At 46.8% G+C, this 15,788-nt stretch overlaps 1 protein-coding gene across 1 annotated transcript in view; it reads right to left on the minus strand.

Moving 5' to 3' along the window:
* LOC137438912 (uncharacterized) overlaps positions 1-15,788 on the minus strand; it is a 144,288-nt gene that overhangs the window by 94,340 nt on the left and 34,160 nt on the right. The window contains exons 2-4 of the mRNA XM_068134385.2: positions 12,283-12,333; positions 11,950-12,008; positions 572-666 (exon numbers count right to left, since the gene is read on the minus strand). Of these exons, the coding sequence (XP_067990486.2) occupies positions 572-666; positions 11,950-12,008; positions 12,283-12,333 (205 nt within the window). The remainder of the gene's footprint in view (positions 1-571; positions 667-11,949; positions 12,009-12,282; positions 12,334-15,788) is intronic.

The raw sequence follows: 15,788 nt of genomic DNA on the forward strand, positions 1-15,788 counted from the left end.
AAGTTTTGTTGAAAGTGATTCACATTGTCGAGATGATAATGGCAAATGTTCAGGTGATGGAAAACCCGTCATTCTGATCGAAGATCAAATCAAAATACATCAGGGACATTGATTTGTTTTGATCATTATGCCATTTGTTTCATTTCATGCAATGTCTGCTTTTCATTCAACTGGATTTCTACAATACAATAATTAAAATAAATGTTAGTTTTGAGCAAAGGTTTTTTTGTTCAGAGTACTTCTTTTTAAATGTATTTATAGAGCGTTCTTTGTCGAAATTTAGAACAGTCTTTAGAATTTATGACAAAAAGAAACACTCACAATAAATGTTCTGGCAATATTATATATTTCAATGCAATGTAAATTTTTTGCGCATCCCACCCCTAACCTAAAATCAGGGATCCGTGTTCAAGTTCAACGACCCCACCAGAATCAGTCTTTCCAGACACGCATAAAAGTGTAACTTTCACCAAAACAACCAAAATACATTGTTAATTGTATCTTTGTGTGTCTTGATAAGCATTAGACAGAACAGCAGGTCATTTCCCATTCTTTACCGATCACAACTTACAAAGTGAAAAATTCTTGGAAGACAGGGCTCCGGCAATCACACACGGTTCTCGTTTTCTGCCTCCTCTCTGGGTCTCCATCAGGTACCATGGCAAGCTGAAATGACAAAGAGTACGATTGTGAATGCTGTCTTTGTCCGACAATAAGGTGACAGACTACCATCTACATATTACGAATGTAAAATGTTGAATTTTTTTTGCCTCATTCCCCCTTTCTCACAATTATCTCACTTATATGATAGACCGACTTAGGTTGTACTTGGCTGGAGGGTATCATTTGCTTGGGGCACCGCTGTGCCGCTGATGCAGTGCCCCTTGTCAGTTAAGAGCAGGAATTTGTACTTTGTTAAGCGTCGGTGATGCTTCCATACTCTCGGCAATGGACACGTTGGGATCTTTAACATCTACCAACTAATGCCGGCAGTTTAGTGGAGATAGTGCCAAAGTCTCAGCATGGAGAAATGTAGTCACATATCGACGAATTGTGTGAATAGAGCCGTGCGAATTAAATGAAACCAAAACCTGAAAAGTGCAAGTCGATGCAAGTAAGTTTTTCTTTTTTACGGTATTGCACATCGACATATTATGACATTGATATATTACGATATTGATACGATATTGATATTGTTATGTCGGTTGGGTAGGGCATATATAGATCCAAGTAGATCTGCATAGGTAGGTGCTCCGGCTGTCGTGATAGGGAATCCTCACCTGTAATAAGTTTGTTTAGGCTGTTTGTTTGGATTAGGTGTATATTTGTGGTCATACGAGGATGGCTTTGTGATAAGTAGAATATAGATTATGCTAATTCTCTTGTGTGTCAGACCTGGTTATCATTCCATTGTCCCATATTGCTCAAAACTAACACCAATAGAGATTAGTTAGCCCCATTAGCGCAAATATTAATAAAAACTTCCCTCTCACAATAAGACTTACCAGAAGAACAGACAGAAAGCGGTCGCGCATTACGCCGGCAGGGAATGAAACGTCGAACAGACAGGCCAAGAGCCACGCCAAGAAGCTTCCCCGTGATTGGTGGAAGGAAGGTGAAGGAAGCGAGACACTGATTGGCTACCGACCGATGGTATGGCACCAAGGGCGCGAGGTGCTCGGCCAAAGGGAGTGGAGGACGCAAAGGACAAGCAAGAAGCGACGCACTGGTTGGAGAAGGAGGAGAGCTGACGTCATGAGACGGCCGGTAAAACGTCTTGCAGGCGGACATTTTCTCTCTCGGTTTTGCGATCCTTTTGTGGCCGGATGTTCGATTTGGACGCTCTTCCCTTCTTCTCCTGTTGCCTTTGTGCATTCCTCTGCCGTCGAGTCTCGCATCTTGGTTCCGGACAAGTGAGCGATTCCATGTGGATGGAGCCAGGCACGGCCAGGGGAGCGAGCTGCACTCGACCGTATGAGTCGCGCGGAAGGCCTATAGCATGCCAGCAGACGAGACCGGGGCGAGCGGGTGGCTCGGTGGGCCTAGTGGAGCGCGAACAAGGATGCATCGAGGCCTGGTGAACGGGGGCGTGGGGAGGCCTGCTTCACGCCAACCGGAGCCACGCTGATGACGGTGCTCAAGCCTGACGATTCCTGACTGCCAGACAGAGCTAAGTCCCCATGATAGAACACAACGGTTGCTTTAATTAATTCTTCGTCTGTTTTTGAGGTGTGGTGTGTGGGATCCCAATTTAGGTCATATTTAGTTACCGGCGCATTCTTTTTCTGTCCTGATATTTATTAAATAAACCCTTGTATTATTTTCCCAAACAATTCTAAACCCATTCCTGCTTGAGTTTATTTCCTGCAGGTTTGAAGACTGCCCGGTGAGATTGTGTCAGGTAAAAGCTTGCCGCTTCTTCTTCCTCTTTCTTTCCTCCCCCGCGCATATATATATATATATATATATATATATATATAGTCAAATCCGCCATTGATCGTCGCCTCAGTAACGCTCGATTGCCATTCGTGATTTTCCGGTCTTAACCGAGGGGAGTCACGCAACAATATTGTCTTTAAAGTTTTGCATATTTTTTACGATATTTTTATGCACATCGACACACTAGAATCGGTTTAGTCTCTGCGTCTGCTTGGGGTTACCATCCAATCGAACCTCAAGTGGGATTCGCAGGTACGGCACATGATGTCGTGGGCATCGCAACGCTTGTACATCCTGTGTCGGTTAAACAGAAATGGAGTGTCTACCGCAGATCTTGTTCTCATGCACATGATGTGTGTACGTCCCTTGTTAGAATTTGCTGATCTTGTATAGAACTCCAGTATAACTGCGAAGCAATAAGCTGAGAATATTGAGAGGGTAGAGTGAAGAGCTCTCCGAATGATCCCTCAACGATGACACCATGAACTCCTAAGTACCCTGCATGTTCCAGCACTTACCGACAAGAGAACTGACATTCTCACCAACATTGCCAAGTGTTACGTGGTCCCCTCGGTGACTACCTGGTCTCGGTAACCCTCGGACCGCGAGAGGAACTTCGCCAGAAAGTAGTAGTCTATATGCGCTTTCGCAACACAATCCCTATGAATTCCACCCAAGAGAAAACTGATGTTCAATGATATATTTCAAGGGTAATGATACCAAACAATTTCAATGATACAATCAAGGGTATATTCCCCGAGCAATCCACCATCCACAATTCACACTCAACAATCAATCAATCCCCTAGAGGTGTAAGATGGCCATCTTATATATGTGTGTCGCCTTTTGGTACTCACGACCCCCTTTTGGTCTCTGCCCCCCACAATGTCTCTGGGCCCCTCCTGACCAAGATGATGGTCGGCGTCGCCGCACTCGGGTGGTTGAACGAACCCCGGGTGGACGTGTTTCCACCGGGCAGGTATCGTACCAGGCACCACGGCTGCAGCCCCTCGTGGCCACGCGAAGCGGGTACGGTAAAGCAAGCAAAAGCCCCACGCCACTTGCAACGCGTGTTAGGCCCCAACGTGCGACCCGTACGCGTCTTTTTAGACGGTGCCGCGAACGGTGCCAGACGCGGGGTCGGTGCACGGCCCCACGTCATCTTGACGTCTCCACCGGGTAGGTACACGTCCCGGTAACTCCTCTCGCCAGACGGGCTTCGGAACGCCGCTTTTCCACGCGGCGCAAGGTCGATCCCACCTTTCGTCGGAGCGGGGCGAGGAAGAAGAATCCTCGTCGCTTTTCTTCCTCGTGTCTTTTCCTCTTCCGTTTCCGGTCTCTTTTCAGAAGGGCTCCTGACCCTCCAACCACAACAACCCTTAATCCACTACACATTGATAAGCAAAGACCTGAATAGGAATTCACATACATTCCCCTAAATATGTAACACTCCCCCCCTTCAAGAAAGAAAGTTTGAACCCATTGAAAACTTTCTTTGCCGGCCAACTTGGATAAACCAACCAGATAACTCAACCCCCCCCACATTATCAGTTCCCCCCGGGCACAGTTATCACTTAAATATAAAGCAACCAAAATTTCACCACAACCCCCCCAGATTACTCACTCTGGACTAAGCACCAGCAACGACATTGTCCCTGCCCTTTACATGTTCAATTTCCCGTTGGACTCCTGCCAAGCCAAACTCCATATCCTGACCCTCTGACTTTGACCGTCCGTTTCTTGTGAATGAAGGTTAAGGGGTTGATCAAAGATCCAAGGTTAAGCAACTCGATAGCACTTTTTCCGGGAGGCCAAGCCGAGTATTCACTACATGGATGCCTTTAAGAACGTGGAGTTCACGGTTAGTCCGTGCAGGAAAGTTCTCTACATGGGCGCCTTGAGGAACGTGGAGTTCACGGTTAGTCCGTGCATGAAAGTTCACTACATGGACGCCTTTAGGAACAGCGTTCATGGTTAATCCATGTAGGAATCTTGGCTCGGCGGCTCCGCCGCATTCAGTGCTTCAACTTCTCAGAACTTCCCTAATAATTATGGTGGGACCGCTTGTCCCTGTAGTCCCATGAATAGCGGTCTCCTTCTCGGCCACTACTTTGACAATCCTTCCTTCGGGAGCTGCCGTAACTCAGGGAGCCTCCATAATAATATTGATTGCGGCCACCACCAAAACTACTGCCCAGTTGTCCTCTCCTGTAGACCTCTCGACGCCTACGAAATGCCTTCCCTACTGTTATGGTCCGACCCTCCAAATCCTTGCCATTCCAATTCTTCTCTGCCTCTCTGGCGTCTTTTGTGCTGGCAAACGTGACAAAGCCGAACCCTCTTGACTGTTGCGTTTCCCTGTCTCTTACCAACCGCACTTCCACCAGCGGCCCATATCTGTTGAAGACAGAGGTCAGAACTTCTTCCTCTGTTTTGAAGTTCAGTCCCCCTACAAATAACTTGGCACTTTTGTCGCCATCCCGAGCTGGTGTGGTGTTATTTTCCCTGCTGGGCTCTTTACCAACCCTCAGGTTACCATAAACTTGACCCCCGGCCAAATCATTCCCGATAACCACAGATACACCCTCTACAGGAAGCGTGGCTTGTAAACCGACGGTGACCGGTCCTGACACCAAATCGGACTCCAAATGGATGACATGAAGTGGAGCACTAACACCGCCCCCGATCCCCTGTAAACGAACACTATCCCCCGTTGCCGTCTCCTCGGACCATGGCAAAATGCCTTCAAGCATTAAAGATTGATGTGCTCCTGTGTCCCTTAATATCCTAACCGGTCTCCGGTTAGTCGAGGCTCCATCCAGTGACACAAACCCCTCTGAAATAAATGGTTGGTAACCCTTTTGATGGCGATTTCTCACAATGGCCATTGCATTTGGAGTCGTAATAGTCAGACTCCGCTCTGGGTCTTCCCTTTTCATGCGGTAACAACTGGACATCAAGTGTCCAGGTTTCTTGCAAAAAGCGCAAGTAGGCCCGGAGGAAAAACTCGTGGTCTGCCTCGGGCCCCCCGAAATATAAGTTTGTCTTGGGCCCGCATCCCTCTGATTTCGAACAGGTGGGGTATCCGCGTTGTCCCCATAATCCTCTCGAGGCCGCCGCCATGTATTGTCGTTCTCCGCACCGGGTGTTCCATAACTCCCCTGCTGAAGTCTAGGCGAGGAGTTAGGTTTGTGGACCCCTATTCGGTGGGTTAAGGCATAATCATCTGCCATGGTGGCTGCGTCCCACAACTTTGGTACTTTCTTTTCCTGCAGGTACACTTTGATGTCCTCGTGGACACACTGCTGGAATTCCTCCACCAGGATCAAGTCACGCAATGTTTCGAAGTCTTTCCCGACTCCTTTTGACTCACACCACCGATCAAACATGTTTTCTTTCACTCTGGCAAACTCCACATGGGTCTCACTCTCCCTCTTCCTGGCATTCCTGAATTTTTGCCTGTAAGCTTCCGGAACCAACTCATAGGCTTTGAGGATGTGCTTCTTCAGTACCTCATAATCTGCACATTGGTCCATTGGTAGCGCCGAATAAATCTCTTGAGCTTTCCCCACCAGCACACTTTGCACTAGTATGGTCCAGGCCTCCTCCGGCCAGTTTAATTGTCGAGCCACTTTCTCAAAGTGTGGAAAAAATTTCGCGACTTCCTTTTCACTGAACGGTGGAACCAGCCTCACATGTCTGCCCACATCCCAGGTTTTCTGGTTAGGTGTCGACCCCGTCAGCAAGGGTGGTGCCTCTCCCCGTTCTCTCATTAACTCCAGCTCCTTGAATTTAATTTCCTGCCGAAGCTCCATGTCACGTTCCTTTAATTCCCTTTCTGCTTTTCTCTCCTCTGCTTCGAGTTCCCTTGCAGCTCTCCTCTCCTCTGCTTGTTTGCTCTTCTCTCCTCTCTTCTGCTTTCCTTTCTTCTTCTTTTAACCTTTCCTGGAGTTCTCGTTCCACTCTCCTTTCCTCTGCTTGTTTCTCTTCTCTCCTCTCTTCTGCTTTCCTTTCCTCTTCTGATCTTTCCTTTTCTGCTTTCCTTTCTTCTTCTGCTCTTTCCTTTTCTGCTTTCCTTTCTTCTTCTGCTCTTTCCTTTTCTGCTTTCCTTTCTTCTTCTGCTCTTTCCTTTTCTGCTTTCCTTTCTTCTTCTGCTCTTTCCTTTTCTGCTTTCCTTTCTTCTTCTTTGATCCGTTCCTGGCTCCGTAATTGCAACTCCAGTTTCCGGAGCTCAACGTCTTCTGGTTCTTCGGGTAGCCACTCCCAGGCTAACTCGTCCCATGTTCCTAATCCCACCATAGATTGTATCACCGTGGCCTGCAACTCTGCCTTCCTCAAATTAGTTCGGACCTCCAAGTTAAAATGTTTGGCCAATTTCAAGAGGTCCGACTTTAGTAACGCTCGGAACTGTGCCTCACTCGGTGTTACCGCAAAGTTCTGTGCCACAAACGCCATGGTGACTATCGTTAACACCTGTTAACCTTCACCCAAGACTTTACCCCAATTTCCCCCAAAAACTTTCCAATTAATACTTAATTAATAAATTTTAATTAATAAAAATATTATTTTATTATTTTATACAATTTTAGATCCCGGACGTAGACCCAATTGCGAATCCGCAAATCGTAATTTGGACGAGCCCCCAATTCTGTTACGTGGTCCCCTCGGTGACTACCTGGTCTCGGTGACCCCCGGACCGCGAGAGGAACTTCGCCAGAAAGTCGTAGTCTATATGCGCTTTCGCAACACAATCCCTATGAATTCCACCCAAGAGAAAACTGATGTTCAATGATATATTTCAAGGGTAATGATACCAAACAATTTCAATGATACAATCAAGGGTATATTCCCCGAGCAATCCACCATCCACAATTCACACTCAACAATCAATCAATCCCCTAGAGGTGTAAGATGGCCATCTTATATATGTGTGTCCCCTTTTGGTACTCACGACCCCCTTTTGGTCTCTGCCCCTCACAATGTCTCTGGGCCCCTCCTGACCAAGATGATGGTCGGCGTCGCCGCACTCGGGCGGTTGAACGAACCCCGGGTGGACGTGTTTCCACCGGGCAGGTATCGTACCAGGCACCACGGCTGCAGCCCCTCGTGGCCACGCGAAGCGGGTACGGTAAAGCAAGCAAAAGCCCCACGCCGCTTGCAACGCGTGTTAGGCCCCAACGTGCGACCCGTACGCGTCTTTTTAGACGGTGCCGCGAACGGTGCCAGACGCGGGGTCGGTGCACGGCCCCACGTCAACTTGACGTCTCCACCGGGTAGGTACACGTCCCGGTAACTCCTCTCGCCAGACGGGCTTCGGAACGCCGCTTTTCCACGCGGCGCAAGGTCGATCCCACCTTTCGTCGGAGCGGGGCGAGGAATAAGAATCCTCGTCGCTTTTCTTCCTCGTGTCTTTTCCTCTTCCGTTTCCGGTCTCTTTTCAGAAGGGCTCCTGACCCTCCAACCACAACAACCCTTAATCCACTACACATTGATAAGCAAAGACCTGAATAGGAATTCACATACATTCCCCTAAATATGTAACACAAGTCCCTTCTGAATTTTCTTCTGCCTACCCATCAATAACTTTCTACACTCCAACTCTGAAATGTTCACCACTTGCATGTCCCCAAACCAAAACTCAAAGATACAAACAGTCCACAATCCCCAGTCTTGTACACCGGTTGAACTCTGAATGAACTTGGTATTATTTGTATTAATTGATTAACTGTTTTCACTGATCATATTCTTCATTTGGTTTACTTTATCTGTTTCTATTTCAGATATTTCTTGAATGTTCATTAATTTATTTATTTTAATTTTTCCTGCAATAATGATTGGAAAGGATTATTATTTGTGCTTTTTAAACAGATTTTGATTCGTCTTAACTACTTAATAGGATATTTGATATTTTGTTATGTTGATACTTTTTCGTGCATTTTATGTTCAATTCAGTTCAATATGTTCATTTTATGTTCAAGGTTTTTATGTTCAATCCAATATGGCCGATAATGTCATAAATGAAATTTTCCCATGAAATTTTTCCAGAGATCATGCTCAAGAGATTTAAAACTGATCGGATTAAGCGTTGTACTTGTCGAATTATGACATCACAATGAAGGCACCGATGACGTCATCATTAACACACTACTCACAATAAGTTAGGGATATTGGCAGGTTCTTTGGTGTGGTTGATTTTGTGTATTAATTATGTTGAAAAAAAGTTGTTGGTCCTAATTCTATGGTTATTAATGAGTGTGAAAAAACACAGCATCCTTGATTTCAATACGTAAAACTCCCACAATACGTAAAAAATACATTAAAAAAATAAACCCACTCCCACAATATCCAATATCCGATCGGAATTGTAACACGAACTTATTTCGTCCTCGGACTTTTGTCATGTGATTTATGTAATAAAAACTGAATTGAATTGAATCGAATTTAAACGTCCATCCGAGGGACGGCACACACATTGATGAATCAACCTGCCTGTGTAATACCAGGATGACAGTTTATAGCTGGATCGGGATTCTAACCCAGGCTTGACAGCTTAGAGTCGAGTGTGCGTACCTCTAGGGAGTCTAGGTTATCCTGCCAGCCCACGATCACCAATAGCCTACATATACACCAGTTTAGCCTTTACCAAAGCTGGTAGTTAAAGCATTTAACCGAACTAACAGCCTTTAAACAACACTTTATACCAGTTTAGCCTACAGCCAATAAGATACCACTTTAGCCGATAACATATTGCAACGGTCTCCTTAAGTGGTTTCAGTGAAATAATTATCTCTATTTATTTACTTTCCTTTGACCTAACATGGCTGGCAGACCATGTGACCTATGAGGTTAAAATTTACATCCTATATTCCTCAAGGCTAGTAGATCACACATCAATCTGGTCAGCAGTTATGGAGAAAAAGATTTTTTAAAAGGTTTTTATGTTCAATCCAATATGGCCGATAATGTCATAAATGTAATTTTCCCATGAAATTTTTCCAGAGATCATGCTCAAGAGATTTCAAACTGATCGGATTAAGCGTTGTACTTGTCGAATTATGACATCATAATGAAGGCACCGATGACGTCATCATTAACACACTTATTCCTCATGCGCAGTACTTGACAATGAGCTAAGTTTCCATTTTTTCCATGGAGAGGTTTCGGATATATAGAGGTCCAAAGTTTTTCCTTTTCTCCAACATGGCTCCGACACCATGTGCCCTGTGACATCATAATACATATCTATCTATAATTCCACTAATCTCTGTGTGTATGTTTGTTTGTATGTATGTATGTTTGTATGTTTGTCTGTGACCGCTGTTTCTCGACAACTACCGGTCCGATATACTTGAAACTTGCCAGGTATATTGCTGGGGACCCGAGGATGTGCCTTTTCAAGGTTTTAAATTAATCGCAGAAGTAGTTACCGAGCTATGTCCAAAAAACGATTCAACCAATCAGAGAGCAGCGAGCTATCACGTGTGCCGAACGTGGCGAACAGACTCTGCCTCGGATGGCACATTTGAGAGCGTATTCATTTATTTCCCGTCGGCAAAATATGTTGCCGTTAAACTATGTTTTAAAACTAATTAAAACTAATTTGCGATCGCAGAAGTAGTTACCGAGCTATGTCCAAAAAACGATTCAACCAATCAGAGAGCAGCGAGCTATCACGTGTGCCGAACGTGGCGAACAGACTCTGCCTCGGATGGCACATTTGAGAGCGTATTCATTTATTTCCCGTCGGCAAACTATGTTGGCGCTATGTTGGCGTTAAACGATGTTTTAAAACTAATTAAAACTAATTTGCGATTCTTTCGCTTTCCTGCGATATGCGACCTTCCGGAGCTCCTGTGAGAGCGTGCGCCATTACGGATAGTACGGGTACGGGCATGCCATATGTTGGCGTTAAACTATGTTTTAAAACTAATTAAAACCATTTCATGTAAATAGAGGGGGGGGGGGATTGTCACTGTACTCGCAAGCCGTTCGCCGTTCGCTTTGGCGTTGCGAATGGACCAAAACATTTCATGGACCAAACCATTTCATGTAAAGCGTTCGCCGTTCGCTTTGGCGTTGCGAATGGACCAAAACATTTCATGAACCAAACCATTTCATGTAAATAGAGGGGGGGGGGATATAATTTTAGATATATATATAGTACGGGCATGCCCTAGTATATATAAACACACACATAATATACGTATATATATATATATATATATATATATATATATATATATATATATATATATATATATATATATATATATACATATATATATATATAAACAACATTGTCTCTCTGTGGCTTTCTGTCTGCCTGTCTTTGTTCCTTATGCACGGCCACATCTTTTAAATTACAAAATCCAAACTCGGGGTACAAATAAAACTTTGTGTGGGGGTAACATACGCTATGTGCCTGTGGCCTCACATGGGGAGCGTGGGGGAGCATACAATGTGTACCATGTAGCGCCACCTGGTGGTGGTGGCAGAGGGTATCCTTTTTTACCTGGGCAATGCTGAGGTTAAAGCACTCTTCACACTGGTAAATTAACCAGAGAGCCAGGGATATCATGTGATGGAAAATTTTCTAGCAGCAAGGGATGTGCGGCCGGGGTGCGGGATAGTGGGAGGGGAGTTGGGGTGAACGGGTTGTGGGAGGTGGGGTTGGGGTGACGGTTGGTGGGATGGGAGTTGGTGAGTTGGTGAGTTGGGGTGAGGAGTGGTGGGAGGGTTTGGGGTGAAGGTTGGTGGGATGGGAGTTGGTGAGTTGGGGTGAGGGGCGGTAGGAGGGGTTGGGGTGAAGGTTGGTGGGATGGGAGTTGGTGAGTTGGGGTGAGGAGTGGTGGGAGGGGCGGGGAGTGTTTGGGTGAACAGGTGGGGTGGGGGAGGGGGGCTGGGGAGGGGGGTGGTTGGGAAACGCCCATGTCTCTGTCTTTTGATTAAATCCATCAGTGAATACTTTTGCTGGTTATCACTAAAAATTATTCATGAGGTGAAGCATACTATGGTTAAAATTTTATGTCAACTGGACTAACGGTTGCTGAGAAAATGAATTTAAGAGCAAATAAACCCACAAAAAACATACGGGAAAAATAATAAAACCAAATAATCTGAACAATAGCAATATGTTTCCCAGGCTAAAAGGCTTGGGACCCAAGTAATCGAGTTAGATGGGGCAAGATGTTCTATACAACACCATCCTTGCTGCTTTTGTTCAGTCTACTGAACATTTCTCATTTGAAATTGCCTGCTCTACCTTGAGCCAGATACTCATCTGGTGCAGAGGTTCAAGATATAAACATATCGCCAGGACCGAGGAGGTTATACGAATATGGCGGAAGCCGGTGTGGCGGTTTGCGAAGTTTCCCCCCGTTACTTATATACACGACCACCACCATAAATAACCATGGAATGGGAGTTCCAGACCCGACCAGACAGACTTATACCAGACCAGACCAGACCAGACCAGACAGACAGACTTATAGCAGACCAGAAGACTTTCACCTTGACATAAGAATCACAAGCCTGGAATTTTCTCCTTGTCAGCTTCTTTGCTTCCATAACTGCAGGACAGTAGGTCAGAAAGACACACACATTTTGTAGTAAAGAGACAGGTAGTAATTGTCCTGGTTGAATATGTCACGGTTCTAGTTTGAGGAGCTTCCAAGGAAATGCAATTATTTCTTTAGTTCACCGGACAGTGCCCAAGGCTGGTATTGGGACACTTTAATAACATACCGTCGGCCACAAGATGGACATTGTATAATCATGTGAAAAAACAAAGACGCCATCATAACAATCTGCCAATGGATAATTTTGTTACAAATTATAACCTACCATGTGCACAGATTTCTGTGTCTCCCATCTCTACAGATAACTTCAGCTGACCTGCAGAGGTTGAGACAGGGAGAAAGAAAAAAGAGGGATAGACAGAGAGTTAAACAAATGCAGGCATGTATAGATAATGTTGCGAATATGGAATTTGGCCTCCATATCCGCTTGTAAATATTCCCCTATTTCCCCAATACTCCCCAACTATCCCCAATCCCCCATTCCCTAGTCCCATTGCCTGTAAATAACACTCTGTAGAACCGACCTTCCCCTTTTTCCCCCATTAAATGTCGTGCCCAGGTCCACCGCATCTCACGTAGACAACTTTCGGACATCTTGCTAGTTATTCTTAGTCTATGTCAGTTAAGGACTCGTTTCCATTAATTCTGACTCTTCGTTGCACCAGAATGTGATTATATGGCACCAGTAGTGAGTTTAGGACCTTCCCTTACCTCCTCCCATCTTCTTCCCCAAACAACAACAACAACAACTACAGCAACAACAACAACTACAACTACAAACAACAACTACAACAACGGCGCTGCGCGGGGGAGTGTGCGTCCTCACACCAGCTCGGTTAGCCGCCATTGACGATGCGCTCCGGCGGGGTTACCACGAAGGGGCTCCCTGTCAGCCCCTCGTCAAGGGTGGAGCCGGTAACCCCCCCGCACGCACCCAATGAGAAGCAACGAGCCGATTCCATCTGGGGCGGAGCTAACGAGCCGAGGGCGTGTCACTCCCCGCCGGATATACGCGGCCACGTACCGGACGTGACGTGAGATGCGCCCCGAGCTTGAAGAGGAAGAACCAGTCGTGACCTCCGAGCGCTGTGACCTCCCTGCATCTACTGGACTGGACCGTACAGTACCCTGTCCTTGAGCCAAGAGTGCACCTTGAGCCATCGATACCCGCTTTCCTTGCCATCAATCCCCGTGTGAGTCAGCCTTTTGTCCCGTTTATCTGTCGTCTGTTGGGGTTAATATAAGAGTGTGTCTAAGTGCTTGTCTTTCTATGATGTCCCTCTTGTAGTTGTAATCTAACCTTCCGCCATAATATAACCTCCTCCGGGGGTCTTGAGAACCGTATCCCTGGTGTCGTGTCATTTTAATCCCAGCCGTGTGTCTTTTCCTTCATTGACCTAGCGTAGCGCGACTAGTCAACGTTCGAGCATAATCGGGTAAACTGTGCAGACGTGGTCATACCAAACCGCTCGGTAAATAACATCTAAGCCGCGTCTGTAACAATTGGTGTCGAGGAGTGGAATTCGGACCCGGGACTAAATTTATTAGGCCCAAATTTGTAGTAGAATCGATTCGGAGCGCGTTTCCCGCGCGAAATTATAACGGCGAAATTTGAATTTGTTATACGGAAATAAAAACCCGAATTTTGAAAGTCGCGCTATGGCAGACCAAGACAGCTGGGGTCCGGTAGTGGAGAGTGAGGCAGGGTCGGTCCAGGACCAAATTGAGGGACATGAGGGACAGGAGGAGAGCGAAGCAGTGAGGGCGGCAGGGTCGCAAAATAGCGTTGTCGCGCACAAGGTGGCCACGGCGTCCACGCCCGCGACCGTGGCAGCGCCCCTGGTGGATCCGAACCTTTTCCTCCTGCAAATGAGGGCCCTTATGGAGAGGCTAGAAGCAAAAATGGGGGTAATGAATAACCAAATGGGGGTAATGGGAAACGAAATGGGGGTAATGAGGGACGAAGCGAGGGGTACTGGTGAGGGATTAGACAATAATTTTAGGGGATTAGACAATAATTTTAAGGGATTAGACGAGAAATGTGGGAAATTAGACAATAGATTAGGGGAAATACAGGAGGGGTTAATGGGGGTAGAAAACAGAATGGCCGCTCAAGAGAATCAAATGGAAGGGATGCAAAAGGGGTTAGAGGGGGTAGAAAATAGAATGGCTGCCCAGGAGAATCAGATAGAGGGAGTGAAAAATGGGTTAGAGGGGTTAGAAAACAGTATGGAAGGCAAATTGAGGGACATGAGGGACCAAGCGGAAAGGGAAGTTAACCAAATGGGGCAGCAGATAGAGGGGGTCAGAATGGGGGTAGAAACTAAACTGGATGCTCACAGGGAGGAAATGGAGCAGATGAGGGTGGCATCTGGGCAGGAGATGCAAGTGATGGGAGAGGAGATCAGAGGAGGAGTGAGTGAGGAGGTCGGAGGAGTGCGCGAGGAGGTGAGGCACTGTAAGGAGCACATGGAGAAGGAGGTGAGAAAGGGGACTGTAAAGTTACAAGGGGGAATAGAGGACCTGACGCAGGAGGTGGAGCAGCTAACAGAGGGACAAAAAGAACTAACGGACCAGGTAAAGAAGAACACAGCGGTAATAGGAGGGTTAAAAGCGACACAAAATGACCTAAAAAATGACTTGGTGGCGACGAAGAGGGAATGTCAGATGGTACGTGAGGGACTGACAACGAGGTTGGACGAGGTGATAGAGGTAATGGAGACGAAGGACCGGCAGGTGAGGACGCACCTGGAAACGGTCAAGGTAGCCTTAGAGGATGAGCTTGAGGAGACGTACCGGGGAATAAAAGAGGTGAAGCACAAATTAGAAGAAGTGGAAGAAGGGATGAGCGAAATTAAGAAGCGACGGAGAGGGGATAAGAAAGAGATAAAAGAGGAGATAAAAGAATTGGTCCAAAGTCTGTGTTTGGATCGTGATGATGTGCTCATTAACCGGATGAGGGATTCGCAGGTGATGGAGGAGAAGCGAAGAGGAAGAGGACCCGGTGTAAGTGGTGACCAATATGGTCGTGCGTATGATGCGCCAGGGGATTTAAGGAGTTTGGGGGTCGAGATAGACTCGGGTGTTCGTGAGCGGCCGTTGGTGAAGTGTGCGACAGGTCTGGTGTGCGAAAGAGGGGGTGTGCGAGAAAGTCCGACTCTGGGGTGTGTGAGGAAAAAGTGCGTGCCAAGGAGTGAGGGTGCTGGCGAGAGTGAGTCGGTCGTAGCGCGTGTGCGAGGGAGCACATGGAAGCGTGGTGTGGTGAGTGTTACAGAGGGTGTGACGGGAGAGTGTGCGCAGGAGTGTGCGCGAGAAAGGTGTGTGACGGACAGGTGCATGAGGAAAGAGTGCGCTGTCAGAAGTAAGGAAGAGTGTCCACCTGTGGTGAGTGTTACAGAGGGTGTAACGGGAGAGTGTGCGCGAGAAAGGTGTGTGACGGACAGGTGCACGAGGAAAGAGTGCGCTGTCAAGAGTAAGGGTGAGTGCGCTGTCAAGAATGGAGGTGAGAGTATTGAGAGTGACAAGGAGAGTGAGTTGGTTGTGACAGGTGAGCGAGGATGTACACCTGGGATGGAAGGATGCACACCTGGAATGGTAGAGCGTGAGTGGGAATGCACGCTGGAGTTGGTGGTGAGGCACGTGGTTGGGTGTGCGAATGAGGGCACACCTGTGATTGTCACAGAGGAGGTGACCGAGGAGGGGGCGCGAAGCGGTGTATTGGTGAGGTGTGCGAGCAACGAATGGGTGCCAAAGTGTTCGGTGGTCAGGTGT

The sequence above is a fragment of the Myxine glutinosa genome, chromosome 13 (assembly GCF_964187855.1).
Source record: "Myxine glutinosa chromosome 13, kmMyxGlut1.1, whole genome shotgun sequence".
Taxonomy (NCBI): Eukaryota; Metazoa; Chordata; class Myxini; order Myxiniformes; family Myxinidae; genus Myxine; species Myxine glutinosa.